Raw genomic sequence first — 13,617 nt, 5'->3', positions numbered from 1 at the left:
CCAAGCAGTATTTATTCCTCATGAATTCTAGTTTGGAAAAAAAGTACAAGTAAAAAAAGTACCTTGACAAAAGTACTGCTATTTAAAAATGATTTTGGGTAATTCCTTACTGTGATTTGTTGCATCCCAAGATTGACAAAGTAAATTTTACTTTTGTACATTTCTTTCCAGAGAAAAACATTAACTTGATAAATATTAAAAGTCATAGGTGTGTTTAATACTAGTTTGCTTTCAGAGAGCTTCAGAGTAAAGCTCATATAGTCAGAGAAAAGCAATTCTCTTGGTGCCATTCACAACTCTCTCCCTCTTTCTTTTATTTTTCTTGAATTTGTCCCAGGTTCTTTCTTTTTTAGCAAACAGATAAATGATTAGGTTGCTGTTGATTTAATGAAATGAAGTGTAATTTAAAATTGAAGGATAACTCAAAGATCACATTTCACAGTCTTTCACTCAGTGTGCACTATTTCTCTACTAAATTAGTCTTCAATTTTTTTTTCTTACATTGGTTCTATTACATGCATCCACCATTTAAATAAATTCATCCTTTTTTGATACAAGTCTAATATTATATGCCTTCTTCTGGAATAACTAAAAGAGCTAAATACTAGTTAAAGTTCTTAAAATAACCTTGGAATTGATACATAATTATTTCATATGTCAAAGCCAATATTTTATTCAGTTTCCACATCTTCATGTCAACAGATATTCTTTAAATAAGCCTTTTCATTGTAGAGAGAATTTTGTACTCTGAAGATGGTGGAAGAAAACTAAGAACACTAAATAAAGAAAGAAGTGCCCCCTCCTTCATTTTTATTTTTGTTTTTTTCCTTCTGACTATTCAAACTGGTCTGTGTTGAAACAGATCATCTGGCATGGCGGGTGGCAAACAATCTAGGAGATTCCTGGAGTCTGTTGAGGACAACTTACTGGTCCAAGTACTAGACAGACTGACATGAGCTGAAGCCTTACTGGACCTTGTGCTCTCCAATGCAGAGGAGAGCATTAGAGTGGTTAAGCTGTTGCAGTCAAGCCCTGGTGGAGTTTCTGGTCTGGAGGAGTGCAGTACTGGCAAAATAATAGAGTCAGGACCCTGAACTTCTGGAGAGAAAAATTCTGGCTTCTTAAGGAACTGCTGGATGGGATCTCCTGGAAAACTGTCCTTAAGGGCATAGGAACAGAATAGAGCTGGCAGCTCTCAGGACACCCTACTGCAAGCACAAGAGCTCTCCATCCGCCAGCAGAAAAAATTGAGCAGAGGAGGTGGGCAACCGGTGTGGCTGAGCAAGGACCTGCAGCTTAAACTGAGTGAAAAGAGAGAGATATACAGGAAGTGGAAGCAGAGTTGTGTTGGACATGAGGCATCAGTGTGTGCTTGCAGCCCAAATTGCCAACTATATCCTGACCTGCATTAACAAAGTGGTGGCCAGCAGGGAGAGGGAGGTGATTGTCGCACTCTACTCAGCTCTCGTGAGTCCCCATATGGAGTACTGCATCCAGGACTGGGGTCCCCAGCACAAGAAAGGCACAGAGATCTTGGAATGGGTCCAGAGGAGGGCAACTAAAATGAACTGAGGTCTGGAGCACCTGTCCTACGAGGAGAGGTTGAGGGAACTGGGCTTGTTTACCCTGGAGAAGAGAAGGCTCTGGGGAGACCTTATTGTGGCCTACCAGCACTTGAAAAGAGTGTATGAACAGGATGTTCATAACACTCTCTTCAAGTGTATGAACAATTCATGATTCTATGATTTTATGATTCTATTGATTCCATTGATTTTCCCTTGTAAAATTCCTTGCTGATTAACATCTTCTGAAAGTTGAGGTTACTCTACATGTTTTGTGAATTGCTCCTCAGCCTGCAGAAAAAAATAAAAATCCATTTGGCACCAAGTTTTTACTGTCTGGGAATTCAGAATAGCTTAATTTCCACATGTAATCCAAATGTAAGGATTCCCACAGGAAGGAATGTGTAAGTAAGGAGTATGTCTTACAGAGTATATTTACAGACCCACATATTGCTAAGCAACAGTCACAAGGGTGCCACAGTGTTTTGCTTCCTTTCAGCACTTCACACATTTATGCTTACTTTCAACACAGAAGTTCTGAGAATATTTATCTCAGGTGCCTGGGAGTGGATATCAATACAAGATATGCCCAATGCTGAGTAAAGGCGAGCTGACTGATACGGAATCTAAGTGACTTCTGTGCATGTAATAGTCTTGGCAACCTGTTTGTCTGAAACGCTCCACCCAATTAGCAGGTGTTGATCCCGTTCGGAAAGGTGGAGTGTAATCTGATTTCTCCAGGAGACAGGTGATCACTCCACCCAGATAGAAAAGATAAATGAGAGAGACTCTTTAGATCTAGACTGTGGTCGCAACTAAATTGTTGTTGGGCTTGATGAGACTACTTGAGTTGAAACCAAACAGTTCATTGCTTTGCTAATAAAGCCATGCCCCAAATGTGGAACAGCTTTAGTCTAGAAAGAAAAAACAGTTTTGTTTTGAAGTTGTAGTCAGAAAAGAATCGTCTGCCAGTTGACCTCAAATGTTTTTTGAGTTATTCCCAAAACGTTTTCTTTCTCCTTAAGTAAATTAATTCTGTTCCATAGGAGATTAATACTACTGAAAAATATAACAATTCAAAGTAAGTGAAGCTGCTTAATAAAGCCCCTTGAAAGGTTCAGTGTACAACAACCAATTTTGCAGTTGTCACTGCAAAATCCTGAAAACTGATTTGCTGCACTGTGTTCTCAAAAGACTTTGGTTTATCTTGTTAACTACACATTAACCAATTGCACGATAATATGAACTGGTCCTTAAAATTTGTATTTTTGTATGGCAGCCTTTTCTTGGCCTCCCTTTAGCTGTCTGCAAGTCCAGAACAATTATTATCTGCATCTACTGAATGATGATTTATGGGCGAAATACATCCCCAAATTTAGACATACGGAATTCAGAACAGATCTGAATAAACTTTACTTCTTAAGACCTCAGGCTAGGCTGGACGATTGTTGCTAACAACAAAGATTCACTGATTTCACTGATATGTTTTGTTCTTTGAGTACAAGTGCCAGTAGTGACCAACAGATTTACAGGAAGACAGGCAGGCAGAGAGGCATTTTTTCTCTTACCCTTACTAACACAAAGCAGGAAGCAAAGGAGCTTTCCATCTGCTGTGCAAGTGTTTTGATGATAAAACTATTTGCTAATATGGCATGCAGTTTTATGGCTTGAAGGAATCAGGATATATCTGATTGTTTTTCAGTGGGTTTTTCTTTTAATCACATGCTTTGTTAGTTGGCTTCTAGTTTCTTGTCTTGATGTTTCAATGGTTTAAATTCAAGCAGACATCCTGCAACTTGAGTAAATTATACATTTTAAATATTCTCATAAACTCTTATCATAAGAAAAAATCAGACAGATAACAGGCATAACTTAATTGGGAAGATAACTGTGGAAGTACAGTAATCTGCACTAAGCAACCAAGAATGTCTTATCAATCCTCATCAGCACACACTGTCAGAATTTTCTCAGGGCACATCTTAAGAGCAGAGGAAAATCTAGTTATGGAATTAATTAAGTACTTATCTGAAATGTTGGCTGTGGTGACCTAGTCTAAGAGTAGTGTCATTTCTGACTTCCTGGGAGGTTTTGAGTTCTCCAGATCACAGGGACCACTGGATCTGCCAGCTTTTTCAAAGCTGTAAGTTAGTGAATGCTTTGAAGTAGGGTTAGAATACAGTTCAAAAAATAACATAGGTTTATAGAAACGACTAGATATTTTGTTTCTATTGGATAATCTTGACTTTTTAAAATTATTATTTATCTATTTATTTGATGAACAGTGACCAATGGAGACATAATCCCTGAGAACTAAGTTAATAGAAATTCCCTTCTGTAACACAGACCCCAGTAATCTAGCTGCTCAACTAACTTCACTCAGCACTGTGAACAGACTTTCAGAGGGCAGGACTGTAAAACATTGAACCTGCTGACTGCAAGATGCAGTAATGAGAAAACAGGAATAGAAATTAAGTTATTGATCCAAGCTCCAAGAGGTACGCAGTAGTAAGTCACTGCCTGCAAATGTTTTCATGCCAGCTGTGTGCAATGCTGGCCTCCCCCGCTCTAAAATCATACACCTGCTTAGTCAGGTTCAGTTGGAAGGTTATCTCCTGGAGTACAGGTGCCAGGCATAATTTACCTGCCTGTCAGACTCTGTGAAAATTTTATATTACTGGGAAACGCTCCCATTGCTGCCAATGCAGCACTTAGAATAATGGTTTTGCAGCAGTGTTACCAATTAGGTTACTCCAGTGAAATAAAATTTAAGAAAAGATAATCTCATTTTAACAGGACTGGAGTCATTTGTTGTGTTCCTGCCTACTTCAGGCCTGTTTAAGCAGACTGCTCTTTGATCAATGTTTTTAAGTGCTACTGCAATTCTAAGAGGAAAGAAAGAATTCTTAAATAATCTTGCTGCATTTAATAAAACTTGCATACAAGCAGCAATAGCTATGAAAGCATATTCATTGTATAGTTCACTCCAAAGAGATCGTCCTTGTGCATGCTAATGTGCTGAAGTGTTTGGAGAATCTAGCTGATCCTGATACTTGTGTACAAGTTATCAAATATATATTTATTGCACTATCACTCCAGAAATATTTTCCCTGAAACAGTGCTGTTGCTTACTGAAAAAATTGTTTTGCCAATACAAACTGCAGCTGGTGGTAGCCCACTAGGAAAAGAGAGAAGTGGAAAAGCTCCCTGATAATTTGGGAACATCTTTCAACAGTGTGATAAATTTGAATGACAGCAGTAATATGAGGGATTACTTATCTTCCATGGATATCCCTGACCTCGCCACTTGAGAATTCAACTAATTAGACAGACAAAGAAAAAAAAAGTAAACATATTAATTAAACTCATGCATGGGACTTAATATGGAAACTGTCCATCCACTTTGATTTGAAAGACAAAACACGTATTTGTTTTGTTTGTCCAGCTGTTAGATGATAGCTTTAAATCCCCTTGTCTATCCAATTTAGACAAAACCTTCTGATATTTTAATCACTTGGCTATGTGGGAAGTTGAAATAAAGGAAGAATGTACGACGGGGTCTGATCCTTATCTGGATTAAATCAGCAGAATAATGTTGAAGATAATTAATTATTTGGTCTTCTACATAGTGTCCACATAATCTTGCCATTCATTTTTGTGGCAATATCTGTGAAGCAGTATAAACATCAATGACATTTTTCTTGAAAATGAAAAAGGAAAATCTTAAAAATGAGGAAAAAAGTGTAGCTGGTCACAGGGACTTACCCCTTAAACTTCCACTTAAAAAGATTTCATTGAGAACTCTTTGCTATGTCAGTAATCCAGACAGAAGGACGTAAGTTCCAGGCTTCTGAGGAAGAGATAATTATTGGAAACTCATAAAACCCACTTAAATTCAGTTTTAATTTTCATATGTAGAGCAGATGTTTTGACAGATGGATGGACTTTATTTTTATAAGTGTCCGGGAAACGTCTGCAAAACACAGCCTAATCAGTGTTACATATCTGTGGTGTTTGTTTTTCAGTCTTTCTATTTTTGACTTCTACGCTTTGGTTGCAGACATTTTCTTTGTAATTTATTTTTTCAGGCTAATCTCTCTCTTCATAATCCCTTCTATCAGTTTGATGTATAAATATTGGAAATCTCTTAAAAATTAAATGTGTATGTTTAGTTAGTGTCAGACATATTGATCTTCATATGGTGAGTGTCTTGCTGAAAAGCTGGATTAACACATTATCTTCTCTTAAAGACAGGCCCTCTGTCTTTATGTAATATATAGAATATTTGATATTGGAATTTAGACTTAAGTTCTCTCTCCAGACACACCGAACCTCTTTAATTCGCACTCTGAATTTGTAACACTCGACAGTTTCTCAGCTTGTTCTACAAATAGGATTTTACTGTAGCAGGATTTGTAGTAAAATTTGTTTGGCTGCAGTATCCTAACATGATGGTAATTATTTTAGCTAATTTTAATTTTAATAAACTATCAATGTTGCATGTAGTGTAGTCAGGACAAATTACATGCCCTTTCTTTTGCTGTGCTTTAGAGAATATTGGCAATCATGCTGTCATGGTGTGGTTAGTTTACAAAAGCAGATCCAGTATTTTCATGGTGAAAATTTTAAAAAGGCAGCTATCTAAAGAGGTTTCCTCTGTGAGGGCAGGAAGGGAGAGACCTCATGGGTTATGCTAAGAGGTTCCAGACATGATGCTGGGGCTTAGGTGCTTAGATTTAAAGATAGAGATGCTTCAGAATAAGGCCAAAGGCAGAGCCTAGAGCTCTTAGGGAAACTTTATACTGCTTATTGAAATAGAAATGAAGATTAATCCTCTCCAGGGCTAGGCAAGACAAATGGATGGGGGTTTTCAAGACTACAGTAACTCCCACATGATATACCTAATTTTCTCTTTGAATGTCTACCTCGATCATTCTGCACCATATGAAATCACTTATGTTTTTTGCTGCATATATGTATAAATGCACTCAGTCTCTAGGATATAAACCTGTATTTAGCTTAATACAGAAAGAAAGATTTCCTAATATAAAATTGCCCATTATAAGGAATAGGACTATTAGGTGGAAAAATTTATAATGATTCACTATGGCGATTCCAATGCTCCTCTTTTTGAAAATGTATTTTCATTAAAAATCCAAGTTATATTTTCCTCTCTACAGGAAAACAGAAATCTGCAAACCTGTCTTTCATTTTCATTTATATTATTAAGCTAAAAGTATTTTCAGCACCCACTCCACTCGATTTCATTTTTGAAAGTCTAATTTTCTTTCTAAAACTGTTTTACTTAAAGAACATTCAAAGGTTATGAATTAGTCCAGAGTATGGAATATTTAAACCGCATTCTCTTCCTGGGGATAGCAAAAGTGGATTCAGAGGTACAATGAACTGAGAACTGAGAACTGAGATGCAGACAGTGTTTAAGTTCCCCAGTAATTTGATTATTACAGTTTCTGGCTCTTGATTCCTTTCTGTACCTCCAATGGATATTTTCTCCTATATTCTAGAATTTACCAATATGATACATTTCTTTTGTAGTCTTTGCTTCCTTTCCAGTACCTACAAGCTGAGATCATGCAGTGAAATGCCTCCTTCTGCTGGCATGGACCTTCATGCTAACTGTACAGTGCTAGCCTGAGGGCCTAGCAGCACGAGATGCAGCTGCCAAGTGGGACAAGCCCAGTTAGAGGAAACCACATCATTCTGGGCCTCCAGCCAAGCGGGTTGGTTGTTGCTTTGTAGTTGAATTGATATAGCCACCACTTTTCAGACCAGCCGAGCTGTGTGCCAGGTTTCACAACTGAATACCAGTGTAGCCAGGGAAGGGATGAGGAAGCAGATCCTGGACACCTGAGTCATGTCACCCAAGTCTCTCTGCTATTACCAAGTAGTAGTAGGTCTAAGTCTTCTCAAGGCACAGACATTTTCCGTGATAGTGCATCTTCTTCAGCATACATGCATGCTGAGATTTGGAGTTTAAATGAATCATTTAGACCTGTTAAAATTGTTAGATTAAATTCCCAGAGTCACATAAATGAGGAAAAGTAAATATTCACCATCAAGGAGCAGATTCTTGCTTACCTCAGGGCATCACTCGCAAACACATGGGTACATTGACATTTCCACACATCGCACTAGATCTGTGCAGCTGTACTTAAGTACTCTTAGACAAAGAAAGAAGTCTGATTATGATGCAATTGAAATCAATGAGGCTGTTGCTATTGTTCCAGCAAGAATAGCCTTGTCTCCCAGAGAGGGGGAAAACTTCACTTTGAGCTTCCTGAGTTGACAAGGGCTTAAATCAGAACTATAACTTTACTTTGATGTCATTTATTGTGGTTTAATACCACTCTTCATTTATTTTTTTTACAGTCATGTAAAATATATAAAGAAACCTAATCTGTTAGGGAGGTGTATGAGAATTTACTGAACAGACCTTAATGGTTCCTTTATGCAGCTATAAAATGCAGGGAAGCTATATGAGCAGTCTGAGCTGGACTGGGGTCTTTAAATGTTATATAAATTTATTTGTTATTGTCAAAGGTTTATTGTTCTAAGAATTTACCTTCCCCTTTGTTTAACTAGATTCTGTATTCCTCAGACATCTACAGTAAAAATGTGTTGCATAGTGAACTAAAAAGAGCTTAAAAGCAGGAATTAAAAGTTGAATTTCTTATTATATAATCAATCTTTATGGAAATAAAATTCTGTATTAATAGTATCCATATTAACACAGTTCCTCTACAGTACTGAACAGTTGAAGCAAAAATAGACCTATGAAAAAGTTAAATTATCTGTTTGTTGTTTGTTTGTTTGATTTGGGGAGGGGCTTCATTCTTTCTACCGCATGTTATTCAGTAAAGCTGGTAGAATTTTTCTAGATTTCCATCTGTAGGAATCAAAGAAGGCTGTACTCCCAAACCAAGGACAGTTTTCCATCTCACCTTTAAAGCAGTAGCTATCTAAAACCTTTTGCTTTACGCCATAGGCAGCTGAACAGTATTTAATGATTGTATATAATGTCAGGTATGATATTGCTATAAATCAGAATAGCTCCTCTGAAATCAACAAAACCTGAAACCTGTTTAAATCCATACTGAATGTAGATCTAGCCTTTTGTAAAGATGTATGACCATTGGCAGCTGATATTTCATTTTCTCCAGGCGGGCATTTCTTAAAAACTTCCATAAAACATAGTAGATCATAAAGACATTTCTAAAATCATGGTACATGAAACTAAGAAAAGCAAAGCATAATCCCATGCAAACAGTAATGTGGTTAAATTTCTCCAGATAAAATCTAAGGAAGAAAATTCTGAATTCTTTAGTAATGCTCAGATTGTTGGTCAGAGTCAATGTTAGATGCTTCAGCTGGAACATGGAATATCAGAGCTTAAGAAAAGATCTGCTTCAATTTTGTTTATTTTAATGTTTTGTGAATTTACAATAGTTGCTCATTTTTACTGTTATGGGCATTGAATTATTAATACATTTTCACAGTTTCTCTGTATTTCTTTTATTGAAAAGAACTAAGAAAAATAACATTACGAACAATAAAGAAATACCATGCAATTTAAATGATTTATGCCAGTTATTTGCTTAATACTCTAACATAGTGACAGTGTAAAGTAGTTTGTGAATCTATATGATAAATGCATTTTTGTGTTTATATATGTGTGGGAGGAAGAATATGCATGCACCAGAATTTGTGTGTTTTTTTATTAAGAAAGGTCAGAATGGAAAGAATTAAGAGAGACCTCTGGTAACATCCATCTCTATTTCTTTCAATTTCCTGTTGGATTACCTTAACTATTTTTATGTTTTCTCTTCTATCTCAGTTGGAAAGATAACTCAAGTTGTCAACAGTAGACCAAAAAAATAGTATGATTCTGTATACTTTTCTCTGGGGTACTCTTTTTAATACATCTCCATTATCTGTTATTCAAATAAACAGTAAAATTGGATGAGCAGTGTAATTTCAGTGCAGTGCATGTGTGAAGCAGAGAATCAGTACTTTATCTAAGTTTGTTGCCTGTCCAAGTAGTAGCCTAAGGTGTGCTTCAAACTGCATGTGCATTTTCATGGCAGAGACATTATTTTCTGTTTGAGATGATCTATTTAAACTAGCAAGCAAGTTACAAAGAGAGAGGTTGCCAGTCAATGAAATCTCTGCAAGGTGGTTATCACCATGTGCCCTAGTATACGTGGTGAGTTACATCTAAGTGCTGTATCAAAAAATCACCAGATAGAAAATAGATACATAGAAGAGCTTCCTCCTTTTTTTTTTTTTCACATAAATTTTACTGGAAATGACTATCTTATTTCTTTTTTCTTTTCTCCTATTTGAAATTCATTACTTGTAATTGTGTTAGTAAACTGATTCACATGCATTGATGCTTATTTTCTTTGTTAGACCTGATTGAAATGAAAATGTTAAATAGAAAAAATATCAACATCTTAATCATAAAGTTATCATTTCTATTTTAACACCATTAGGTATTAACAGTGATATTTTTGGAAACAGATAACAGATTATGTTTGAGGTAGGGACTGTTCGTACTTTTTTAGGTGTTGAGAACTAAAATCACTCATGATATATAATTTAGTCAGATAGAAAATGTAAAGTCCAAGTCTTGCATAACTTACATTCCAAGAACCGTACAGTTTCAATAAAGTTAAGCACATGTATTCATCCTTTCAGAACTGTTTTCTAAGCATAGACAATGGAAATGAGGCAGCATGCATGCTGTTGTTAGAAATGTTATATTAATGATTTGTTTTTCATCAACTCTTTCCATCTGGCCCATCTTGTTTTTTTCTAACTAGTACTTAATTGAATACAAACAGTTGGTCCATTTTTCTTCATTATTTCATTCTGACACTTTTCTATAAATGGGCTTTGTCTTGCAAACATGGCAGTGCCATAAATTACAGAGATGAAAAGTGTCTGAAACAAAAATGAGGAAAATTTGTTGTGTAATTTTTTCTTCAGGGTAGGACAATTTAGTAAATGACAACCAAGTATATTTAAATGAGTTCCTAAATCAGGCTATTTATTAAATAATTCATGATAGACATGCTTATAAACTGCTCGAAGTGATCACACCTTTAAAATCTGTTTATTCAGATGTATATCCATAACACAGAAGCACTCCTATTAGTCATAATCACTGAGTTAACATTGTAGATAAATGATTTTATTTTTTTTTTCGTTTTCTTTGCAGAGAGAATGTGCTAATTTCATCAAGGTGCTTAAGACTTATAACCAAACACACTTGTACGCCTGTGGAACAGGGGCTTTTCATCCTGTGTGCACTTATATTGAAGTTGGAAGCCATCCTGAGGTAAATTATCTTAAAACAATATTTCTCTTTTCCCTCATTTAATCTTTATTGGTGTTTAGCCACGAGGCATACTCACTGGTTTCTGCAGCTCAGGGAACAGATCTGGTAGGACCTGCTCCTGCCTCTGGTGCTGACGTGCTGATTGATAGATCACAACTGAATCTATGCTTCTCCCCCCACACAACATCCTTTCCCCCAAGGTCTTAAATAAATATCGCTGAGCCCATTCTACCTGGTTCATAGTTCAGCTAGTGCCTTTATTCTGAGACCAAATTTGTCTTTTAGTGTCTTACTAGTTGGTACAGTCTGGCTCCAGATTAGAGTTCTCTGAGCTAGGATTTAAAATAGTGACCTAACATAAGAACAGGGTTTTGTATACAAGCTACATTTTTTTTCCTTCACAAAATAAATCATTTTCGTCTCCTTTCCTCATTTTTTAAACCTTTATTTTTCTGACTTTTGCTTAGTACTGCAAAAAGCATAGAGTAGCTCTTGCATGTTCTGTCAGTGATCATTGTGACTAAATAAATAAACATGGTCTTCTGTGAAAAACACTGTCATCCACAGAAAGCGATAGATACATGCTTATTTTCCTGGCTGAAGATTGTACTAGACTGTCTCTGTGCTCCTGCACTTAATTCCATTTCAGTCCTTTTCCTACTAGAAAAGCCAATCTATTTTTTTTTCCTGAGTACATGATATCAGTTAATCCACTTTTCTTTCATTCTGACTTAACTGAGTGTTGCTCCATAGCCTGTTTCAGTCTAGCAGCCAGATTCCTAATGTATTTTCAGCAGTCACTCACTTCATTTAACGATACATTTTGTTGGTGAATCTATAGTTGTGTTACTGGTAGCTTCTGTGATCTCTGAAGAACAACTCTTTCAGCTTACCTGATGGTTCTGCAATTTAGGTTTTCAGATTTCTCTGAAAAAGGAGACCTCACAATTATTTAAAAACCAGAAATTCTTCTCGTAGAAAGGTTAGCAGATTTTCTGAGTGCTGACTTTATAGTCTGGAAACTATTTTTCTCTATTGTTTTGGTGTTATTTTATTTATTTATTATATATATTTGTATATATACACATATATATATATTCGTTAATGTTTTATTCCAGAATTCATTCTTGGCAATTAGTGATTGTATCTGACCACACACGGTATGTCATTGCTTACTGCATTAAACAGATTCTCTGCTTCCTGAGATCCATTTGGGAATTGGTAGACATATTAATTAACTCTAGTTCCGTAAGATGTGTGTCAATCAATCCTTGGCTATCTGCCAAGTGAATCTATCTGCAGAGAAATAGCTGGTATGAGGTCATTTACTTCTGCATTTGGATGTTTTATGACTGTACCATAAGAATAACACACACTTTATCAGGGACTTATAGGAAGGATGATCTGAGATGCAAGGACAGATTCAACCTTAGGTTTAACATTCTGTGTTTTGAAAGACTTGGGTCAATGATGCATTTGGCCGAGGAGCTGAAAGAGGATGTTTGTTTTAGCTTCCTTCTAGCAGTTCACAACTATCAACAAAATCTAAATCATTGCTTTTTTTGGTCATTTACGCAGTAATTTTGTTAGTACCCAGTGTCTGAATCATTTTCATGAACTGTGGTTGCAGCTTTCCACATCAGAGTAAGAAAGGTCTTCCTCTGAAAGGCCACAGTCACTGTTAGTTTCTGATTTCCTTTTCATATTTAAACTGTGACTGAAATTATCCCCACCTTCTGCTTCTGTATTTTCTGGATGGTTGTGTTGGAGGAATCTCTGCCTTTTCAGTCAATCTCTACCTGGACAGAGAGAAACTGGGGCAAGAAGGAGGCAGCCATATCCACCTAATATCAGGCTTTCACAAGTGTGATAGGCAGCCTGTGACCTGTCTCTTGCAAAAGTGAGAATGGGCCAAGTAAATGAATTGATCAGGTTTGCAACAAGAAATAATCTGGACTGCCTCTCTCTGAGTTAGAGCTTTTTCTTTTACACCAGCAGGCTAGGCAAGAATTACAAATGTGTACCTTCTGCAGGAGCAGGGTCAAGAGAAGCGTGCTTGATTGACAGCAGCTATTCCAGACATCAAGAGTGGGGGGATGCAATGTTAGCCCTGCACTCTGCATCTGTAAGAGCCAGCTGGTTTGTATACTGATGTCAAACAGCAGCACTGGACATGTCAAAGAGTCACTGCTTCTGTATCATAAATAGTTTATACCTTCATAACATACTAAAAAGGGTAAAAAGTGAAAATGAATGAGGGAATGATTTTGAGTTAAAAAATTGTTATCTGAAATATTTCCGGAAGATTCTTTTTTTGGCCACAGACTTGTGGAAAATTAACAAACTTCACCATCTGCTTGTTTATTTTAAAGCACTTAGAGAGGTAAATGTGAACAGATTAGAGGAATAGTTGGGGAATGTACCTACTGTCTAATAAAATTGCTTGTTTATGTGATGGCAGAATAGAACCCACCTGTCTGAGTCTGCTGGAGGAGAGGAAATTAGTGTGTGTCAAACTGAAGAGGATGGAAAAAATGAAATTCAAAGAAAAGAGTGGGAAGTGATAGAGAGGAGACGCTGGAAGCACTTGGCATAGGTTTCAAGAGACTGGAATATGGTACAATTCTTATGTCTGGGGAAAGGAATAAATTACTTTGTGTCACAGACATAGAGTAATGGGGAATATGATTTGTTAAA

At 36.5% G+C, this 13,617-nt stretch overlaps 1 protein-coding gene across 1 annotated transcript in view; it reads left to right on the top strand.

Annotated features, from left to right (window-relative positions):
* SEMA3A (semaphorin 3A) overlaps positions 1-13,617 on the top strand; it is a 174,304-nt gene that overhangs the window by 60,416 nt on the left and 100,271 nt on the right. The window contains exon 4 of the mRNA XM_065743708.1: positions 10,801-10,920. Within this exon, the coding sequence (XP_065599780.1) occupies positions 10,801-10,920 (120 nt within the window). The remainder of the gene's footprint in view (positions 1-10,800; positions 10,921-13,617) is intronic.

This window comes from Cyrtonyx montezumae, unplaced genomic scaffold (assembly GCF_038088225.1).
Source record: "Cyrtonyx montezumae isolate F1298 unplaced genomic scaffold, pur_monq_1.0 scaffold_3, whole genome shotgun sequence".
Classification (NCBI taxonomy): Eukaryota; Metazoa; Chordata; class Aves; order Galliformes; family Odontophoridae; genus Cyrtonyx; species Cyrtonyx montezumae.
The sequence above is the reverse complement of the archived record's forward strand: the minus strand, read 5'-3'. Positions and strand labels throughout refer to the sequence as shown.